The 24388-nt window shown below is 38.3% G+C and overlaps 2 protein-coding genes across 4 annotated transcripts in view; both read right to left on the minus strand.

Annotated features, from left to right (window-relative positions):
• Positions 1-8492: 8492 nt before the first annotated feature.
• LOC143039282 (uncharacterized) lies at positions 8493-8807 on the minus strand. Its single transcript, XM_076209155.1, has one exon. The coding sequence runs from the start codon at positions 8805-8807 to the stop codon at positions 8493-8495; it is 315 nt and encodes a 104-aa protein (XP_076065270.1).
• A 5976-nt stretch (positions 8808-14783) lies between these two features.
• The window catches only part of LOC143039396 (facilitated trehalose transporter Tret1-like), a 43198-nt gene continuing 33593 nt past the window's right edge, over positions 14784-24388 (minus strand). For all 3 annotated transcript variants that reach the window (XM_076209368.1, XM_076209369.1, XM_076209367.1), the window contains exons 3-6: positions 16526-16661; positions 16054-16448; positions 15799-15948; positions 14784-15706 (exon numbers count right to left, since the gene is read on the minus strand). In XM_076209368.1, the coding sequence (XP_076065483.1) occupies positions 14978-15706; positions 15799-15948; positions 16054-16448; positions 16526-16661 (1410 nt within the window). In that variant the 3' untranslated portion in view covers positions 14784-14977. The remainder of the gene's footprint in view (positions 15707-15798; positions 15949-16053; positions 16449-16525; positions 16662-24388) is intronic.

Below are 24388 nucleotides of genomic sequence, written 5' to 3' on the forward strand. Positions count from 1 at the left end.
AAGTTGGGTTTGTCTCCTTTCACGTGTAACCCCTGTTCACCTAGCAGTGAGTAGGTACGGGACGTTAGTCAAGGAGTTGTGACCTTGCTGTCCCGGTGTGTGGTGTGTGAGTGGTCTCAGACCTACCCAGAGATCGGCAAATAATGAGCTCTGAGCTCACTGCCGTAGGGTGGTGTCTGGCTGTCTCGACAGAGACTGCAGCAGATCCGAGGTGAAGATCCGAGGTGAATACACACACACACACACACACACACACACACACACACACACACACACACACACACACACACACACACACACACACACACACACACACACACACACACACACACACACACACACACACACACACACACACACACACACACACACACACACACACACACACACACACACACACACACACACACACACACACACACACACACACACACACACACACACACACATATATATATATATACATGTATATATATATATATATTTATATATATATATATATTGACGAGATAAACACCATATGAGGACGGAGCCTTTATTTGTACGTTTCGCAAATAAAGGCTCCGTCCTCATATGGTGTTTATCTCGTCAATCTTGTCGGCAACTGCCACTTTTAAGGATATATATATATATATATATATACATACATATATATACATATATATATATATATATATATATATATATATGTGTGTGTGTGTGTGTGTGTGTGTGTGTGTGTGTGTGTGTGTATGTGTGTGTGTGTGTGTGTGTGTAATGTCTTTATGTTCATCAATTTATATCTACCTCATTGTACTACCATATTTCTTATGCTATTCATGTATTTCCTTTGCCATTCTTGCATAATGCTTCATATATATATATATATATATATATATATATATATATATATATATATATATATATATATATGGTAGTTATATTAATTTGTTTATTCATTTAGGAATTGCAAAAGTGATGCATAATTGGAAGTGTGTGTGTTTGTATGCATGGGTAAAAAAAATTCTCGAAGTTTCCGTGAAGAAGTCGTATATTATCATTTTCTGTTTACTTATCTAATTATCATTTCAATTATTGTAATGAGAAAGTGGAATGAATGTGAAATAGGTTATCCTTGTAAAATATTCTGTATTAACTTATTGTTTTGAGTGTCCGTTGTTTTCTGTTTGAAAGGGAATAAATGAGACTAATTGAGCAAATGGTAACCGTAGAAATTAGTTTGCCCAGTGAAGGGACGCGCGTGAGTCACTTGTTAGCGTGGGAGCGGTGTGTACGCAGTGATCCAATAAACCAGTGACAAGGAACTTAATATTTTCTTTATTACTCACCAACCAATTGTTGAGTTTTTAGTACATTCAAAACAACAATCAACAAATAACTGTAGTTCACGGGTCCAGCCCGTGATCCAAAGACGAAGGTGAATACACACACACACACACACACACACACACACACACACACACACACACACACACACACACACACACACACACACACACACACACACACACACACACACACACACACACACACACACACACACACACACACACACACACACACACACACACACACACACACACACACACACACACACACACACACACAGAGGACTCGGTGGCGCGGTTGGTAGAGCACTGGACTGGGAAGTACGGTGGTACTCGCAGTACCTGGTTCGAATCCTGCCCAGGGCCGAAATTATTTCGGTATCGCTGTGCTTCGGGTCGTTACTCTGACTCTTGTGGGCGGGGAGTTGGGTGTGTGTGTGTGTGAAAGGTCATAGCATTACCCATAGATCGGTCATACGAGCTCTGAGCTCTCTTCCGGGAGGGAAATAGCTGTCGATCACAACACGTGATCCAAAGACCAAGGTGAATACACACACACACACACACACACACACACACACACACACACACACACACACACACACACACACACACACACACACACACACACACACACACACACACACACACACACACACACACACACACACACGCAAACACAAACACACTGTAAGAGGCTGGTAGAGGAATAGGTAGAAAGTAGGTAGATGGTGAGGGTTGTATGGATATGGTTTGGGTGTTTTGTAAACAACACAGCTTGTAGGCAAGTGAGTTGCATAAGTTCGCTCTCAGCATTATATTTATAAACATTGACTGGAGGCACTTTACTGACGTAGAATTTTGTAACCTAATTGATTTATGCAGAGATTCGAGATTGTAACAACGAATATGATTACGAAAAGGGTGGAGGAGAAAACTCAAATGGTCCACGATTGTAAGATCACGTCCTTTGAGGAGGCTCTTAGATATAAAGTTAAAGAACACTGAAAAAAAAAAAATCACTACGTTATTTCCAAACGTACCTAGGATTTAAATGCGTGTTCTTGGAGGGATTCTTTTGATGTACCTAAGATAATCAAGTTGAGGAAGAATTCATGAAGAAAATCAAGGATAAGTCTCCACTCCACCGTTTAATCCCCCCTCCTATACATCCAATAATACTGAAAGAAACTAGATGATATCATATATCCTATACCAAGTGGAACTAACAGTCTAGAACTTGACTAAGTCGGATGATCAGAGGCACAGGGTCTATCGACTAAAATTGTGAGGGACAATCGTACTTAACAAAGACAGTTGTGAAAGGAAAGTAGAAAGTGAAGGGGCGTGCAAAAGTGGTGGCAGCGGTGGAGTTAATTCGTTACACCAGTCTCTTTTTTAGTAGTGTTGTGTTTCGTACCTAGCTACCGCTTCGTTCGTGCTCCCCCCTTCAGTTTCTACTTTCCTTTCACCACTATCTTTGTTACGTGCGACTGTTACTCACATTTTCTTTTAGAAATTCTATTTTTTTTAATCATCTGATGTTTTTGTCACTATTAGTGTACCAACTAAGTTAATAGCATATGGATTATTGGTTCATAATTGTGATGAGATAATTGCAGAAAAGCTACACAGGGATCCTAAAGAAAATATGGACTTAAGAACATAAGAACATAAGAATGAAGGAGACTGCAGAAGACCATAAGGACTATACTAGCAGCTCCGTGGGGGAGATAAATCAATTATTCCATATGTCAAGAAAATTGGAGTGCAACAACAGAGAGAAAATAGGAACTTTAGGAGTAATTACAGAATCAGAAGATCTGAACATAGAGTTAGAAGCACTTTAAAGAATGCTAGAATTGAATGCCATAATAATAATAACTGGGGGCATAAAGCACAAGAATTTTATCATAAGACTATTTGTAGGAACTGCAAATATGAGGGTCATGATGAATATCATTGTAGAAACCCACCTTTCTGTTTGTATCACCAGAGAGTAGGACATTGAACAGAATATTGTAGAACAATGCAAAATGTTCGTATTCACCCAGAACCAAGAGAAAACCTCCAGATATAGAATAAAACAAGACTACAGAGCTAACCCTAGAGCAACAAATATACAGTATTGTGTTAGGGACAAGAGTGATAGAAGGGTGAAAGAAAACACCAGCACCAAAGACAATTGTAAATTGACTATGACAATTGGAAGGACTTCTGTAGGACCCATCATTGCGGGTTCGAGTTTTCAATAAACCTATTCAAATATTTATTGATACAGGATCTGTAGTCAATGATATTACTCGCAAAGTTTTAAACCAATTAAAACCGGAACTAAAAACATTGGAACCAATCCATTACGCATTGCAAGGAATAACAGGAAGTCAGTTAAACATTAGGTAAGACAGAATTAGATGTCATTTTGTATAGAAATGAACACTAGCACATTCCAGTGATAGTTGTTGAAGAAGCTGTTTTCCCAGGAGATTTATTGATAGGATTTGCAACTATGAGAAAAGAGGGCATGTTTATATGTCCTGCTGAGTTGGGATCTCAATGAAATCAAAGTTAATTCCATTTTTAAATCAACCAGACTTAGAGCCAGTATCTGTGACAGGAGAGCCTATTGAGATAGTTAAGGAAGATAACAATGGTAGATTGGATGGTAGCGTGGCAGAGTGGTCTATTTAAGAACAGATAAAACAGAGAAAAAGTCACACATATTGAACCAAACAGAAGTGTTTAAGAAATCTCAGAAATTACCCAGAATTCATCAACTCCAAATGAAGCTTTGCTAAATGTGGAAGGTGGCGTAATAAAGTGCAGTTGAAAGGAGTTACTGTAGACTCTGAAATTTTAATCACCCAAGAATTAATTGAAATTGGACTCGGGGATTTATAAGACACACAAGAACACGGTAGAAATATTAGTTATTAGTACTTTGAATAAAGCCATAGTCTTAAGAAAAGGTACACAAATAGGATGTTTTCAAGTCTGTACAAGACCCATTAAGATTTTAAATGAAAATACAGAGGAAGTAGAACCATCAATTTCACCAATCTTATCCATCTAGGAAGAAACAGAATTAAGAGAGAGATATAAGAGTCAACTACAACCTACTTGTTATCCAGATCTAGAAGTAAGCTTGATAACATTGCTTGTCAAGCACAATAAAGCAATTACTTTCTGGGGGACTCCTTGGGCAATACAATATTTATAAAACATCAGTTCAAATTAAAACCAGGGACTCAATCTATTTATATACCTGCCTACAGATTACCATATTCCAAGCTAGCCAATGTAGATAAATTGATCAATGAAATGTTATTACAGGGTATCATAGAACCAAGTCAAAGTAAATGAAATTTTCCTTTGATTCTGGTTCCAAAATCAGATGGTACCATACGTCCAGGAATTGAATAAACAGACAATACCTGATAGATTACCATTACCGTAATAGCAGATATTCTTCGTAGTTTGAGAACCAAGAATAAGTATTTTAGTACTATAAATATCAAATCCGCTATCTGGCAGATTAAGTTGCATGAAGATTCAAGGGATTATACAGCTTTTTCTACAACAACGGGGCACTATGTGTTCAAACGAATGCCATTTGGGTTATGTAATAGTCTGTTAATTTATATGATATCAATGAATACAGTTCTAGATGGGTTTGTTAGGAAAGACAATGGCTGAGCACTTTAAGAAATTAGATTTTTTATTCTTAAGACTAGTTAAAGTAAGTTTGAAACTGAACTTGGAAGTTGTAAGTTTTTGCAGGACAGTGTCATTTATTTGGAACATAAGATAGACAGTGAATTCAAAGATAGAAGCAGTAGAGAATTATCTAGTTCTGAACAATGTAGAAAATTTTAGAAGTGTCTTGGGATTGACAGGATATTATAGAAAATTTATCAAGGGTTATGCAGGCATAGCTAATGTAATAAGTTCCGTGTTGAGGAAAGATTCAAAGTTCATTTGGAGATTTGTACAATAACAATATTTTGACAAGTTGAAAGATAAACTTATTAGTTCTCCAGTTCTCATATTTCCTGATATAAAGAGATATAAAGAGTATATTTCCTGATAAAGAGTTCTTTCTTTGTACTGATGCGTCTGGCATAGGGTTAGGAGGCATACTGTTGCATGAGAGAGACGGAAAATTGAATCCCATAGCCTTCACATCGAGACTTTGTAATAGTGCAGAGAGAAACTACTCCATTAAAGAAAGAGAAACATTAGCAGTGATATATTCATTCGAGAGTTTTAGAGATATGATACTTGGATATCCAGTCAGAGTGTGGACCGATCATACAGCTATCCAGAACTTATTCAAACATAAGAATCTTAGAGGCAGATTTGCCAGGTGGTGTACTACACTTTAGTTTTACGAGGTTAAATTTGAATATATTCCAGGTAGGAAGAACGTTGCAGCAGATGCACTATCTAGGAATATTAACCAACCAACGCCGGGGTTGATAAATTTTATCTGCGGTATTAATGAACTAGTAACATTGGATGAGGAAACGATAATAAGGAAAAAAATATATATATAGGACTTGGGAAAAAGTAACTCAGAATTTGATGAACCCACGAGGTATTCCTCCAGAACTACCAAACGGATATGAGATAGAAGAATTTCATTTGAGCAATGGACTTTTGTATAGAAAAACAGTTGTAAGCGGAAAGGATGATTCTAAGGACCCAGTGAATCTATTGGTAAGTCCACAAACTCTTGTACAGGAGGTATTGAAATTACTTCATGAAAGTGATTGTAGTTCTCACCCAGGAAATGATAAAACTTGTAGACAAGCACAACTTAAATACTTTTGGCCAGGTATGAAGAAAGACATATATGCATATATAGAAATCTGCTTGAAATAAAAGGAAATACACATAAACCTGCTCCTATGCTACCATATCCCATTCCGCAGAAACCTTGGAAAAGAGTTCACTTAAATACAATGGACTTTGATTTTGACCTTAGCTACCTCCCTTGTAAGGGGGGAAAAGCCTGTGGTATATGTATGTAAATGCTACCACTGGAAATTGAGAGGAAAACGACCAATGGGTAGACACAGGGATGGATGTAGCAATAGAGTGGAAATGATTGAAGCAAGAAGAACAATAGTAGAAAGTTGAAGAACATAAATTTCACAGAGTGTAAGGCATCACAACTGACAGGTCATTAGTCCTACTTGGTGGGGTATATAATGAGGTTCATCCATGGATATTGACCTAAATCATGAGATTACCCAAATGAAAATGGATATAAATTTGTATTTGTTGTCAATGATTATCTTTCAAGATTTTGTATTTTACAACTCATACCAAATAAGAGAGCTAAAACAATTGCTTTAGTAATCTATGATCCGATAATTAGTAATGTTACTTCTCCTAAGATCTTAGTTTCTGACAATCGCACTGAATTTAATAACAAAATCTTTGAAGAATTATGTAGGTTATATAAGATAAACAAAATTAATATCCAAGTGAATCATCCTCAGAGCAATGAAGTTGTAGAGAGGTTAAATAAGAAAATTCTCAATTGAACATAAGAATATAACATAAGAATGAAGGAGACTACAAGAGACCATAAGACCTACACTAGGCGGCTCCGTATCCATCACCACCTGTCATCCCCATCCATAAAATTGTCTAATCGTTTCTTTAAAAACAAATGATAGTTTCAGCGCTTACTACATGGTTACTAAGTTTATTCCATTCGTCGACCACCCTATTAGTAAACCAATTATTGCCTATTTCCTTTTTAAATCTAAATTTGCCCAGTTTATAACCATTACTGTGAGTCCTGCCCCGTTACTTTATTATGATGACCTTGTTTGCATCACCCTTGTTAAAGCCTTTGATCCACTTGAACACCTCTATTAGATCACCTCGTACTCTGCGTCTTTCCAGAGAGTGTAAGTTAAGGTGTCTAAGCCCTTCTTCGTAAGGCAAATGTCTGAGTCCATGTATCATTTTGGTCATTCTTCTCTGTACTAATTCTAGTAAATTTATGTCCATTCTGAAGGACGGAGACCAAAACTGTACCGCATAGTCAAGGATGGGTCTAACTATCGCTAGATAGAGTTTCATAATTACCTCTGCACTTCTATTCGTTAGCGTCCTAGTAATGAAACCTAATGTACTGTTAGCTTTATTTCTGGCGCTAATGCACTGTTTCCAGGTTTTAAGGTCCGGACTCACTGGAACTCCCAAGTCTCTCTCGTACTCAGTTTTCTCTAAAAACGTGTTATATAAGCTGTATCTATTTTCGGGGTTGTGTAGCCCTACGTTTAACATGCTACACTTAGAGATGTTAAAGTTCATTTGCCATTTCACCGACCATGTTACAATTTGTTAAGATCATCCTGCAGAATCTCTGCGTCGTCTCATGACCTAATTAGGCGTCCTATTTTAGTGTCGTCCGCAAACTGACTAACATCACTATTTATCCCATCGTCTAAGTCGTTTATATACATAATGAACAACAAGGGACCCAAAACCGAGCCCTGGGGGACCCCATTAGTATCATTGCCCCACCTAGATTTTATCCCATTTGTGGTGACCCATTGTTTTCTGTTACTAATCCAAGCTCTAATCCATTCTAACACTTTTCCTCCTATGCCATGGGCTTTAATTTTATTCAGAAGTCTCTGGTGTGGCACCTTATCGAACGCTTTGCTAACGTCAAGGTAAATAACATCGTAATTATCATTGTTATCTGACGCCTTATGTACTTTAGTGTAAAAGGATAGAAGATTAGTCACACATGACTTACCCTTAGAGAAACCATGCTGTGAATCACGAATTAAATTATGTCATTCGATGTGTTCTCTGAGTCTATTTACTATTACTGATTCAAGCATTTTCTCTATAACCGATGTCAAACTGAAGATGAATGTTCATAAAACGAATGGAGAAAGTGTTGAAGATCTTCAGAGGAGGTCGAATGAATGCATATGTCGTCTGCATAACATGTAACTTGGGTACCTGGGACATCGGGGAGTAGAGATAGAAGGCGATGCATGGGGACATTGAATAAAAATGGACTGAGGACACCTCCCTGTGGGGTGCCAAGGTCAAATCTCCTGGTGGCACTAATAGCCCCTTTAGAGAGTACACGAGACGACCTATTGCTCAGGTATCCTTGTACCCATCTCAAGAGATTCCCTTGATTCCAAAATTTACAAGCTGATCGAGGATGATGTGCTTTTTTGTAATGTCAAATGCGCTTTTAAGATCTAGAAATGCCACAATACTGGTAGGGGAGAGGCGGGTGTATAAGGCTGCGGTGCTGCGGTGGGGCAGAAAGCCATAGAGCCTAGTGGAGAGTTTGTCGTGGAGGCGGAACATGAGGCGGTTGAGAAGAATACGCACCAGCACCTTGTTAAAGCAGGATGCGAGGGAAATAGGTCGGAATTTGTCGAAGCCGGGTTTAGGAATGGGAGTTATGAGACTTGATAATTGTGACATTGAGGATTGTAAAACAACAACTCTTTTTAAGGGAGAAGGTATTCATTCTATTGAGGAAACTTTGAGTTCTGAAGAGTATGGGGAATATGTATATAGCATCGTATGGGAATTGTACATTAATACATTTTTTTTTTACAGATAAGATTGGATTTATGATACTGACATATATGGTGCATGTCTGCGATTGGAAACCTGTGCTACCTGGAGCCTTAGTCAGTCACGAAGAACCGGAGCCTTGGTCAGTCATGAAGATCATTAAGTAATATAAGATAATACTTTTCTTTTGTGTTCCATGAATCATTAGAAATTCTTGTGAAGCTTTACTAGTATGTGTCAATTCTTTGCTACAACTTTATGAGCTCTAAGTGTGAATCCGTTGATCTCAGTTTCTGAAAATTGAAATACATGGAGGCACGCTCTCCACTATTGATATCATCCTTAATATCGTGCATATGACCAATGTAACACCTCTCAGATAAACGTCTCACCATTCCATTCCATTCGGGGTGCCGTATCCACTTGGACGTTGACCATTATGGAGCTCCTTTAATGTCTGCACATGGTTCTTCTACAAGATGATATTTGTTATTTCTTCTCCTACAGATGTCCTTAACCCGTCTACATATTTTCTGCGAGGTCTTCCTCTTGCCTTCTTTCCTTCTATTTTTCCCGTTAGGTACGTATCATCTAATTGTTTTTTTTTTTTCATGACGTGTTCTACAAAGTGTAACTGTCTTTTCCTGATAGTTTCTATCATTTTCATCCGTGTTCCTATTTTCTGCAGTATTTCTTCGTTTGTTTTATGTTCTGTCCATTAAATTTTCAGCATCCTTCTACAAATCCACATTTCTACTGTTTTTATCCTGTACAGCATTTGTTTACCAACTGTCCAAGTTTCACACCCATATAATAATACTGACCAAGTGTAACCTTTTACACATATTTTTCTTGTTCTATATTAATTTTATTGTTAGCTACTGAGTGTTAAATTTGGTTAAAATGGTTTTCATTATGGCTATCCTTCTCTTTATTTCTTTGTCGCTTTTCCCATCCCAAGTTAACATGCTTCCTAGGTAATTGAATTGGTCCACCTGTGTCGATATTCTTCCTTCTACTTGAATTCTTACTCTTGGACATTCTTGTTTTTCCGTCATTACCATTATTTCTGTTTTCTTTTTACTCATTGGTAGACCTCTGCCTCTACTTGCTTCTACTAGTGCTGTAACTAGTTCCTGTAGCTTAGCTTCGGATTTTGTGAGTAACACAGTATCGTCTGCGTATATAATATCATTGAGATTTCTTCTTCATACTGTTACTCCTCTTAGATGGTAAATATCTCTCATGATTATCTCACTGTATAAATTAAACAGGTCTCACGCCTCTTTTAATCTTTTGCCAATCACACAGTTCTTTTTTTACTGGTACTTCTTGCTTCCAATGGACCTTTGCGATTAGCTTTGAATACATCTCACCCACCCTTATTTTCTTCAAAATCTTTATTAATTCATTATGTCTTTGTCAAATGCATTATCCTAATCCACGAAACAGGCATACAACATCTCACCACTTTTTAGAAATAAGAAAACATCCCTTTTTGAGATCTAACACAAACATCTTCTCTAATATTGTAAATTTCTTAATTGTTTTTCTTCTCTTTAATTTTCGCTGCCTTAAATATGTTTATTGTAATCAGAAGGAGTAAGACATCAAATACTATTTGAAATTTTTTCCTGATTTTATTATTGGTAAATTATGACATCTTCAGACTTTGGTAGCAGTGAGTTTTTCAATAAATTTACTGAAACTGTTATAGATATATTAAAATGCTTTGTTTTCATAGGTTCAGTAAAAATGTTTTAAGGATGAATAGGGTTTTCGTGTTACATTTGTACATGTTGGAGTAGTTGCATATTTTGGGTTACCATTAAGTTGATGACATCCATTGAAGAATATTTCTTTCTAATCTTGTTTTAGCCAGTTTATGCAGAAATATTTTTAATACTTAGTTCCTTGTATGACATGTTGACTCCCTTCATATTGTAAAATCCCAAGGACCTGTAAGAAGGTAGTTAAAAAGGGTTTCTCGAGACGGTCAAGTGGTAGCTACCGAGCCCTGTAGGAAGCTGGTAGGGAAATAGGTAGAAAGTGGGGTAGAATGTGGGGGTTGTATTTTCTATGGTTTGGGTGTTTTGTAAACAACATAGTTCGTAGGCAAGTGAGTTGCATAAATTCACTCTCAGCGTTATATTTATAAACATTGACCGGAGGCACTTTACTGGCGTAGAATTTTGTAACCTAATTGATTTATGCAGAGATTCGGGATTGCTTAAGTATATAGTATTACATATAGCCTTGTAACAACGAATCTGGTTGCGGAAAGGGTGGAGGAGAAAAATTAATTGGTTTAAGAATTTAAGATCACGTCCTTTGAGTAAGATCTTAGATATAAAGTTAAAGATCATTGAACTAAAGAAATCACTATGTCACTGTGAAACTTACCTAATGCCTGAAATGCGTGTTCTGGAAAGGAGTCCCTTGGTGTACCAAAGAGAATCACGTTGTAGAAGAATTCGTGAAGAAAATCAAGGAAAAATCTCCACTCCACCGTTTAATCTCCCCCTCCTATACATCCGATAATACTGAAAGAAACTAGATGATGTCATATATCCTATACCAAGTGGAACTAACAGGCTAAAACTTGACTAAGTAGGATGATCGGAGGCACAGGGCCTACCAACTAAAATTATGAGTGACACAATCGTACGTAACAAAGACAGTGGTGAAAGGAAAGTAGAAAGTGAAGGGGACGTACGAAACACACACACACACACACACACACACACACACACACACACACACACACACACACACACACACACACACACACACACACACACACACACACACACACACACACACACACACACACACACACACACACACACACACACACACACACACACACACACACACACACACACACACACACACACACACACACACACACACACACACACACACACACACACACACACACACACACACACACACACACACACACACACACACACACACACACACACACACACACGCACACAGAAACACACACACACACACACACACACACACACACACACACACACACACACACACACACACACACACACACACACACACACACACACACACACACACACACACACACACACACACACACACACACACACACATATATATATATATACACAAATACACACAGACAGACACACGCACACACAGAAACACGGACACACATGCACATCTAAGCAGTGTATTTCAGCCTCTGAGAAAACAAATAAGATTCTAGGACTTTAAAAGTCCATCTCTCATTAACAAGCTATATAAATCATAAGTTCGTCCACATTTGGAATATGCTGTTTTCGTATGGTCACCGAATCTCATTAAAGACATTGAAAGTTTGAAAAAAGTACAACGGCGAGCCTCAAAACTAATTCCAAATATAACATTAGTAAAGAAGAAGTAGTCAAGCAGATTGAAACACTTAAAGCTACAAAATCTCCGGGTCCAGACGAAATTTTTCGAAGAATGCTTAAGGAGAGTAGATTTGAAATCTGCGACCATTTAACTGAAATATTCAATAAGTCGATAGACACTGGTTTTGTGCCAACTGCTTGGAGGCAGGCAAACGTTGTTCCTGTTTTTAAGAAGGGAGATAGATCGTCTATATGCAACTACAGGCCAATCAGTTTGACATCATTTATGGGAAAAATGCTTGAATCAATAATAGTAAATAGACTCAGAGAACACATCGAATGACATAATTTAATTCGTGATTCACAGCATGGTTTCTCTAAGGGTAAGTCACGTGTGACTAATCTTCTATCCTTTTACACTAAAGTACATAAGGCTTCAGATAACACTGATAATTACGATGTTATTCACCTTGACTTTAGCAAAGCGTTCGACAAGGAGCCACACCAGAGACTACTAAATAATATCAAAGCCCATGGCATAGGAGGAAAAGTGTTAGAATGAATTAGAGCTTGGATTAGTAACAGAAAACAATGGGTCACCATAAATGGAATAAAATCTAGGTGGGGCAATGTTACTAGCGGGGTCCCCCAGGGCTCGGTTTTGGGTCCCTTGTTGTTCATTGTGTACATAAACGACTTAGACGATGGGATAAATAGTGATGTTAGTCAGTTTGCGGACGACACTAAAATAGGACGCCTAATTAGGTCAGGAGACGACGCAGAGATTCTGCAAGATGATCTTAACAAATTGTTAACATAGTCGGTCAAATGGCAAATGAACTTCAATATCTCTAAGTGTAGCATGTTAAACGTAGGACTACACAACCCCGAAAATAGATACAGCTTAGATAACACGTTTTTAGGAAAATCTGAGTGCGAGAGGGACTTGGGAATTCTGGTGAGTCCTGACATTAAACCAGAAAGCAGTGCATTAGAGCCAGAAATAAAGCTAACAGTACATTAGGTTTCATTACTAGGACGCTAACGAATAGAAGTGCAGAGGTAATTATGAAACTCTATCTAGCGATAGTTAGACCCATCCTTGACTATGCGGTACAGTTTTGGTCTCCGTCCTACAGAATGGACATAAATTCACTAGAACCAGTGCAGAGAAAAGTGACCAAAAGGATACATGGACTCAGAAGGCCTTACGAAGAGAGGCTTAGGCACCTTAACTTACACTCTCTGGAAAGACGCTGAGTGCGGGGTGATCTAATAGAAGTATTGAGGTGGATCAAAGGTTATAACAAGGGTGATACAAACAAGGTCATCATAATAAAACAACAGGGCAGGATTCGCAGTAATGGGTATAAATTGGACAAATTTGGATTTAAGAAGGAAATAGGCAAGAATTGGTTTACTAATAGGGTGGTCGATGAATAAAATAAACTTAGTAACCATGTAGTAAGCGCTGAAACTATCAGTTGTTTTAAAAAACGATTAGACAACTTTATGGATGGGGATGACAGGTGGTGATGGATACGGAGCTGCCTAGTGTAGACCTTATGGTCTCTTGCATTCTCCTTTATTCTTATGTTCTTATGTATGTTATGTAAAAAATAAATCATACGAAAATCGACTAAAGGATATGAATTTGTTTTCTCTAAAAAAGCGTAGACTCAGAGGCGACTTGATACAGGTCTTCAAGATTTTAAAGGGAACTGACAACATTAAAAGTAACAAAATTTTCACATTGAATGAGAATCTGATAAGAAATAATGGTCTCAAACTGTCAGGAAATAGATTTAATTTGGAAGTGGGTAGAAACATCTTCGCCAAGCGTGTAGTTAATGAATGGAATAAACTTCCTGCAGATGGCATTGGAGTGTAGTTTAGTTCGGAGCTTTAAGATTTGTTTAGATAAACACCTAAGCAAGATGCTGTAATGCCTGTCATTTATTTTATATTATTTATCTATTTATTTGTTATTATTTGTATGTTTATTAAAATTTCCTTGATTATTAAATATGATTTTTATCTGTCAGTTTATTATTATTTACTCTTCACATGTTTGTTTATTATTTAACTCTACTTATTTCTTTATTGTTTATATTATAATTCTTATCTATTTGCTTATTTATTCATTATTATATATATCTTTTTGCATCCGACCTAGTTATGGACCAAAAGGTATTCTGTCGGCATGCCCCTCCTTGTAAGCCGAAGCTATAGATCAATTTTCTTTTCACATAAGTTGACCTGACAATTGGCAACATCTCTCCTTGTTTTACTATAAGCCGATGAAACAGAAACAGCCCCACACCAATATAACACAGAGAACTCTTCAATGTTTCTTCCTAGAAAAATCTATGAAAGGGCCGAGGACCGTTCCTAGCCGCTATAGGTCTGCGGGTTTCCACTCAGTGGAACTCGAGGCAACATTTATCCGTCCTTTTCAAAGCAAAAGGGCCTTTAGGTATATATTTATATGTATGAAAACACATTTAAAGAATATATATTTATTTACTGCATAGACATATGAATGTATATGGAAATAAGTGAAGGCATTTTTACGACAACAGCACAGGTTTAGTGATATGTCATTATTGAAGCAAGTATTCTTATGTTATTTGAGGGTGAATATATTTCTCATATGTTTGAGACTTGCAAGGTAATATGTGATTCTGCAATAAAGTTTTATCTTCTACATTTCAGTTGTATAGAATCCGTCTGTTCCTCCTTCGAGTGAAAAAGATGTACACTACATTCCAAATCTTTATCGTCGGTGCCTATTTTGTCTCCCGAAAAGGCATACTGGAGTTCGACCAAAGACCGTCCTCTGGTCTCTGGCACAAGACTGTAGAATATAATAGCCAGCAGTATGTTGAATGCAGCGAATATCAGAAAAGAAAACTCTAGACCAACTCCACTTACCATAAGTGGGAAAGTGATCGATGCTAAGAACATACTGCACAGGTAAACATTGCAACTCATCGATGTTCCTAGGAACCGAACAGGAGTTGGGACGATCTCACTCATTACGATGGTCGGCAAAGTGTTGACACCCATGTTGAGACTCACGACATAAGTGACAACAAAAACGACAATAAACCAGCTCGGGAGAACGGGAAACATCATACTAAGAGATGTTAAGACGAGACATGTGGCGCATACTAATGAGGAAGTGATCACTAAGGGGCGTCGGTCGATCAAGTCAACAATGAAGATTGATACAATTGTTGAGAGTAAGCCTCCGACTCCAACTAATATTGTGCACCTAAAAGGGTCTAAATCGAGCCTAGCAAGCTGAAAAAGGAATACTGTGTACTGGAAAATAATACCCTGCCCTCCCATGACGGACACGAAATAGAAGAGAAACGACAGTAGGGTCGGTTTGTAGTTGCTCGGCAGTCTCATTTGGATAATCTGAAAAAAAAAAAAAAAATACAAGTACAGATAAATCTCTAGTTGTGCTGAGAAGTAAATGGACAATTATCGACAAATCTTTGTGTACATACTTGCTCTTTCATGTTGGCCGAGGGCTGATCTTCATTGGCCACTCTGATTCTTTCCAGTTCTTCACAGACGTCTTCTTTTGGCCCACGAAGGAAAGACAGTGCTTGACGTGCGTCGTCTTCTCTCCGATGTCTCGCTAACCAATACGGTGACTAAGGAGAAGAATGTTATTCAGTTCATGATGGCATTATTTAAAACAAGTATTAAATATTGGTATTCATTGGTGTGAAGTATCATCGTGATTGTCAGTTTCTTACCTCTTTGACAAAGAAGAATAAGATGGCAGTGGGTAACAGCGGTGCAGCGTTAAGTGCTGTTGCAAGTTGCCAAGGTACGAAGGTGGCCGTGATATACATGTACAAGTTACCCACCGACCCAAAGATTTTCCGCACGGACCCAAGCATTCCCCTCACTTCAGGTGATGTGAGTTCTGCTGTGAAAGGGGACACAGACGTGCTCACTGATCCACTTAAGATTCCGATGACGATTCGCCCGATAAAAAGGACCACTTTAGAGGGGACGTAAGCCATCAGCAGCCAAACGACCATAGTTGGCATCACTGTCAGACTTAGCAGACGACGCGGTCCGAGTACTTCCATCAATATCCCCGTCATTGCCGGGGCGAACATAGAACTCACTGGTTCTGAAGCAACTAGAAAATAATGTTAATAGAAAAGTTCTGGTGAGAATGCACTGTGTGTGTATAAACATAAGCAAATTAAGACTTACTAAGCCATTGAATATCCTGGTCGGTAAGATTAAAATTTGAGCTTGTGTCGTTCAGGATTTTGGGAATCACCGTCGGCCAAGAAGAGGAGGTACCAATGATCATGTATGTGCTCGACAGAACGAATACACAGAACGCCTGTAATTAAAGATATATATTTTTCATTGCCATAGCAAGTATCATTGAATTTTGAAAAATAAAATTCTGTTAATTTTCCATATACGTTAGAGGCCTCAGCCACATAAATCAATGTAACAGTAATAAGAATTCTATAAAGAAAAACCTTTGCAGCTGAATGAAACATTGTGTGAATGTCATGAGATAGTCGGACGTTGTAATGATCAGCAACTCCAGAGAACCCGACATATTAATTTGTAAAGAGTACCCCCAGCATTGACGATCATTTAATCAAGGTTATGTTAGGTTAGGTTAAATTGGGTTAGACTAAGTTAGGTTAGGTTATGTTAAGTTTGGTTTAGTTTGGTTTGGTTAGATTAGATTTAGGTTAGGTTAGGTTGAGCTTGTTGAGATACGCCACTCAAAATTATACCCTGTAAAAAATGAACAACCATCAGGTTGTGGATCTTTAAAACGTCCATGTAGTTTTATATTGTGGAATGATGCAGAAGTTGTATTTTATTTGTAGATGAGGTATAATACAAAGAGAGGGGAAAGTTCTCCAAGCTGATATAAGATGATTATAGTCCAGTAAATTTCAATTTATAGAAACAATGGGCTCAGGTCACTTCTTGAAATTCGGCCACACAACTAGCCATTTTGTTTGAGATAACCCACACAACAGACACTAACTTGAATTCTTGGAAGTAAAATATCTAGATGTCACACATAAATCTTTGTTTACATTGTTTATGTGTGTGAATAAAACTGTAGCCTAGGACTCTTCACTGTTATTTAGATATGATAGGAGGGAAAAAGAATAAAACCATCATATAGTATAAAGACGTACATTTATCTAAAACTCCATGGGCGTACTAATTTTACAATTGTTGCATAAATGCAACCGGATGAAATATTGTAACCATTACGAATCATCACCTACCTCGCACGTGATCCACATGCTTGCAACATAGCGAGACTCCCCTCTTGCTTACCTTGCTTTCCCAGAACACACATCTAACGCAGCAGAAATCAGACAAAACAGGATATCGCCACGAACATGCCAAATACCACCAGACTAACCCATTAAACCCCCTTTATTATAACTGACCCCTTATTATATAACCCATAAGCTAACATATATATAACATACCTAACCATACCCACCAACCAAACGAATAACCCCAATAAGTAGAACTAACTCCAAAGCCTAAAAATAGCAATTAACACTTTTACTTACGATAACCTACTAATCCCCTTCATTAACGACACCCATGTCACCAAGACAGGCAGAGCTGGGCAGGCCAAGAGCCTACCAGCCAGAGCTGAGCAGGTCAAGCCTGCCAGCCAGGTGTGCCCGAGGTGAAGGCCCTGCACTTACTGTATTTTGCCCACAGGGGCCATTTGTAGTTGGTTATATTTCTAACCAGATTCTCCTTTTATAAATAAATAGAAGAAAACTCCCCGTTTGGAGTTTATCTCACCCGCATTAAGTCCTCCTTATGTAGCCTACACAAACCAAAAGGTTACATAACTGGCGGCAGCGGTGCTTCCACGTTCTGAATAGAAGCGCCGTCCTCAGCCACACAACCAAGGCTATACAACCAATCAAACTGGCGAGCGGTGCTCTCATTCCAAAATTCCTAAGAGACAAGCCTACTTTATACCAAGAAACACTGATTACACTCGTGCTTACCACAGAAGGCCGAATGAAATCTTCAGCCACTCAAGCCACGCCTACCATTCAGAAGGAACAGACCACGGTCTACGAAAAAGAAATTGTCTATCTTCGAATTCTCGTATCCTCAATCAAACTCCCACAATAAAGGAATCAAGCCATAGGATTCCCTTCAGCTTCGTATCAAGAAAAACAAGCCCATCGCTTCGTCAGCAAGCTTTTCAAGCAAGCAACACGTCTACACACTACCACTCCACCAACCGCTCCCTTCGAGACGACAGTCTGACTTCTAAGATAGCAGCTGTGACCTACAGTTGCACCAATCTTAGAATCGGTGGTGAAATCGTAAGGCATTCGATTTTAAATCACCTGGTGGTAGTACGCTACCAATCATACGACAGATGTCTACAGAGAGACCTCTGTCAGAATAAAAGAACCTGTCAACTCTACGCAGCACCATATCAAGACTCCAATCCAGTATCAAACAAGACCCCCAACCAAGTGATCGAACTTCAATCAAGCCACAAGTCTCTATTCAGCTACCACAAAACTCCCACCCAGGAGATCGAACTTCAATCAAGCCACAATATTCCATTCACCCACCACAGGACTCATCTCCCAACGAAAGAGAATACTCCACCTCGCCCCTACCGTCCTCCCCTGAGACGTCTGAATCGCAAAACGCAGAATCTGCCGACTCAGCACCACGCTTGGTAAGCATTACTAACCACCCCTCTATTCTTTCAAGCAGTGAACCCAAGCCGAGACCAGACGAATCCAATCAGCTGTAGAGATCCAGCACACCAACTGCAAGATCGACATCACGACTTCAGTCAAGGCGCTCTGGACCCAGGCCAACGAGACACATCCAAGAGAATCTCATCCGCCATGCACAACTACCGTCACTAATCACCGTGAGTATAAACCATAGACTCCCACTAATCCCCCCCCCCCTTTTGTATATATAATTCAGGATCCGGACGAGAACCCGCCTCCACCCACCTTCATGACCAACCAGACCAGGGAATTCGCAGCGGTTAGGCACCGATTCACCTAACCCACCTCTAACCCCTTTCATGACCAGCCAGACCAGGGAATTCGCAGCGGTTAGGCCCCGACCCGCCTAACCCCCCCCCCCGTCATGACCAGCCAGACCAGAGAATTCGCAGCAGTTAGGTACCAGACCAGCCTAACCCACGTCCAAACCCCCCCCCCCCATACTACCCAGACCAGGAGCCTCGCAGCGGTTAGGCCCCGACCCGCCTAACCCACCTCCACCCCCTTCCACCCAGACCAGGAGCTTTGCAGCAGTTAGGCCCGGACTCGCCTAACATACCTACTCTTCGCATCGGGTCAGCATCCTCGCTAACCCAACCCCCGTGTCAACTCAACTCTACCAACCAACCACACACCCCACCCACCGCCACCATTGGCTCGAGCTGCTCGCGAAAATTGCTTGCCTAAGCAATGTCTCAACACCAGCTAGGAATCATACCTTCAGCCTACGCCAGTCACAAACTACAGTGCCAACCAGTGCTACCTACTCGCCAGTCATCAAGTTCAAGTAATGTAACCCCCCTGTATTTCCACAAGTATTTACAGCTACTCAATTGTAAACACATTATGTCGAAAACAAACACATAATGTAAATAGAACTATCAGAAATAACTAATAATTACAGTAATAGAATATCAAAGACCACGATAGATAGAACTCAACGATTAGATAATAAAACATATCCCAGTGCAATTTTGACATTAACGAGATAATTTTTCAATTTCAACGTAGACTAACTCAAAATATCAAAATGTCAACGCGAAGAAATCTCCCAGGCAGTGACCCGAAACCGAGTAAATCAGGACCTACCAAAGCACAACGACAAATCCCACGATAAACATAACTAACACATAAACTATGCCATTACATTAATTATTCCCCCTTCGGACGCAGGACGTCATGCGATTCGATAGGTTAGGTCCTCACGATCATTTTACTTATCAAACTTTTCCTACTGTCTGTAAAAGTACTTCTTTACTTCCTTCCGACCGTAAAGCCCCGGAATAATTATATCAAAACTTCCCACTCAAAGACGACCAATAAACAATGCATACCATAACTTAGATATTAAAAAACAATATAAAAAAAAACCCTCAAAAGTTAACTGCCTTGAATAAATAACCATATGTATAAGCGCGATAACAAGAACAGCAAATCACAACTTCCCATGAAAATTGTAGCCAATAACCATACTAGCATCTTTGTATATATCTCTATACATTATATCAATATTTACCAATATGTATGAATATTTAGCTCTACACAAACTAACACGTTTATTTAAAAACAAACTAACCACTTAGGATGTCATGTCTTCAGTAAAGCTACTCTAGTGAAATTGTACAAACAAAATATATCTCAGAGAAAAGAGATCAGAGGAAACACAAGTGAAAAGTGAAAATTTATTCTCATTGAAAAGAGAATATACAAGTGTACAAAGTATTTACATAGCTTTATTGAACACATTCAAGATATGATGATTTACGTAAAAACCCCCTTTTGCTCATTCAAACAAATTTTGCAACTCAATATCTCCCACCAGCAACTTAACAAATTATCATATCTTAAATTTTTACAATTATGTATGCCAAATCCCACTGTCACGACCTAACCCAAGGTACGCGGACGTACCTCAAAAGGTTGGGGAGGCAATGTAACCATTACTAACCATCACCTACCTATCACGTGATCCGCATGCTTGCAACATAGCGAGACTTCCCTCTTGCTTACCTTGCTTTCCCAGAACACACATCTAACGCAGCAGAAATCAGACAAAACAGGATATCGCCACGAACATGCCAAATGCCACCAGACTAACCCATTAAACCCCCTTTATTACAACTGATCCCTTATTATATTACCCATAAGCTAACATATATATAACATACCTAACCATACCCACCAACCAAACGACTAACCCCAATAAGTAGAACTAACTCCAAAGCCTAAAAATAGCAACTAACACTTTTACTTACGACAACCTACTAATCCCCTACATTAACGACACCCATGTCACCAAGACAGGCAGAGCTGGGCAGGCCAAGAGCCTACCAACCAGAGCTGAGCAGGTCAAGCCTGCCAGTCAGGTGTGTTCGAGGTGAAGGCCCTGCACTTACTGTATTTTGCCCACAGGGGCCATTTGTAGTTGGTTATATTTCTAACCAGATTCTCCTTTTATAAATAAATAGAAGAAAACTCCCCGTTTGGAGTTTATCTCACCCGCATTAAGTCCTCCTTATGTAGCCTACACAAACCAAAAGGTTACAAATATACACAAACAATCATTAGCTAGAATAGTCATTGGAGGGGAAATGACAGAAAGAGTTTAGAATACCTTAACTACCAAAAGGGTGCCATGGAAACCGATGAACTAGCTTAATGGTATTGGCAGACTAAAAGGAAAAGTTTCACCGGGTACAGTAGCACAACTTGACGGGGAATGTTTGGCTTGAGTTTCCCCAAATTCCTTTACCTGTGTTCAAATGCCAATATACAGTATACTTGTGAACTTGGCCGACAAACTTTAGGAATACACTCTCCATCTAAAAACAAACCCACAAAATTCTCGAAGTAAAGAAATTCAAAATTATTATGTTCTAAAAACAGTGAAGTAACCCCGGTAGATGGGGAAGGGGCTGGCCACCGGTGTTCGCTTGGCTGTAAAATCTACATACTTGGGCTACCACACAGTCTCTAAACTCAATGATTTTTTAATTTACTTTAGAATATTCTGAGCTCGTTTTTCGATGGCGATATGTTCTTAAAGTTTGTCGATAAAGCTCACGAACTTCAGTATATTCGTTCTCATCTCTGTATCTATCTGCTGAAGAGGATCCCAGTTAATGATCGTAAAATACAGGAATTTCAGTATTTGTTTTTCTCATTATCCGATTTTTGGTTTCAGTTAATCCTACATATCTGTTACAATAGTGTTCAGTTTTGATGCATGTTTACACAGACACACACACACACACACACACACACACACACACACACACACACACACACACACACACACACACACACACACACACACACACACACACACACACACACATATATAGACATATACATGCAAACCAGCATACATATATATATATATATATATATATATATATTTATATATATATATACTTATATATATATATATATAAATATACACACACACACACACACACACACACACACACACACACACACACACACACACACACACACACACACACACACACACACACACACACACACACACACACACACACACACACACACACACACACACACACACGCACACACACACACACACACATATATATATATATATATATATATATATATATATATATATATAGATATATATATTGGTTAAAATCAACTGCGCTAATAGAATTAACTATTTTGAGTTGTAGTTTCTTGAGTTTAAGAAAGAACTTATTATCATCCTGTCAACAGTTTTTTACATGTACCATCCTTAGATGGATAAACCAAATAGCTGAAGACCTCTTAACAAAAGTCTTATAGCCTAGATTACATCTGCAGACCTTCCCGGTCTGCTTTCCACCTAATAACTGCCGACTCCTCTCTCCTCTGGTGGATAGTAACAAAAATGCTGACAGGGGTATTTTGGGGAGTTGATATGTTATAAATAGTTTACATTTTACTGTGGTGATACAAATTTTGGATATTAGTTTATCTTACAATAATTGTCATTATAAGGATATAAAATTATTTCTGGTTATCTATTCATTATGGTTATTAATCTAAATTACGCAATATAGTGTGTATATGAGTAAAAGGTGTTCTTAGGAATCAGGGAATTTCACGGTTTGGTCACATAAGAACATAACATAAGAATATAAGACGTGAAGGAAGAGTTTAGAGCGTATGTGTATGTTCGTATATATGTTGCGGTGTAATTTTTCATAGGTGTTGTTGCAATATGTGGGGTTATAGGTAATGGTTACATACATGTTGTTACATATTTTACAATAGTATTTATTGGCATTCTTCAACGCTTTTCCTTTTCCGAGCACCACGGATGATTTCGTCCATAAGTTGAATGAGGATAATAAGAAGTTCTTTCTTACACTCAAGAAACTACAACTCAAAAGAGTTAAATGTATTAGCGCAGTTGATTTTAACCAAAAATTTCTCCGAGAGAACCTGTGTCCTAGAAGAGACATACATACATACATACATACATACATACATACATACATACATACATACATATACGTGTACATATATATATATATATATATATGCATATATATATATATATATATATATATATATATGTATATAAATATATGTATATGTAATATATATATATATACTGTACATATATATATATATATATATATATATATATATATATATATTAATTAGAACTATGGAAGATAGATAAAAAAGGCACAGGTCTAAATCCCAGAATTCATTTTTAGGAACAAATTCGGGCCTAGGACTACAGTATATATACTTTATCCAACTTCCTCATCTTGTCATTACGTCTCAACAAGTATAGATTATATTTCTACTTTATAAGGAGGTATTTTGTAACCATGAATATCTGAAGATCACCTTTATTGTAATTTCAATTGAAGAAAATATACATAAGTGACTAGATTTATCAGAAAATCCTTAGTCTAACTAGTATACGCACTATGTAATTTTATCTTCTTACCTGTCCAAATCTCGTCTGGGAGTTTTGGCCGCATAAATTTTATGCAGTCAATGTTATATGAAGCTTCAATACACCGCTATGGCCTAGAATCACACATCATTTTTTAAAATAGGAGACTCGCCTCCATTTAAAGAGAACTGTTGATCTATTTTCAACTTCTCTCCTTACACTCTTTCATCCGCCTTCAATCTCTCCCTTAGTATTAGGACTTCTCTTCATTTTTTCTTGACACCAAATGGTTTCCAATACTGTCTCTAAGAGTCAGTAATTGAATTCAATACACTATCCAGAACCCACACAAGAGGACGAACCTTTGCCAATAATGTATTA

Source organism: Oratosquilla oratoria, chromosome 26, assembly GCF_046742065.1.
Source record: "Oratosquilla oratoria isolate Oo_2021 chromosome 26, ASM4674206v1, whole genome shotgun sequence".
In the NCBI taxonomy this organism is placed as follows: domain Eukaryota; kingdom Metazoa; phylum Arthropoda; class Malacostraca; order Stomatopoda; family Squillidae; genus Oratosquilla; species Oratosquilla oratoria.

Excerpts from the sequence above, each read along its gene's own strand:
- LOC143039282 (XM_076209155.1), bottom strand. The coding sequence starts at position 8,807 with ATGTCACAATTATCAAGTCTCATAACTCCCATTCCTAAACCCGGCTTC.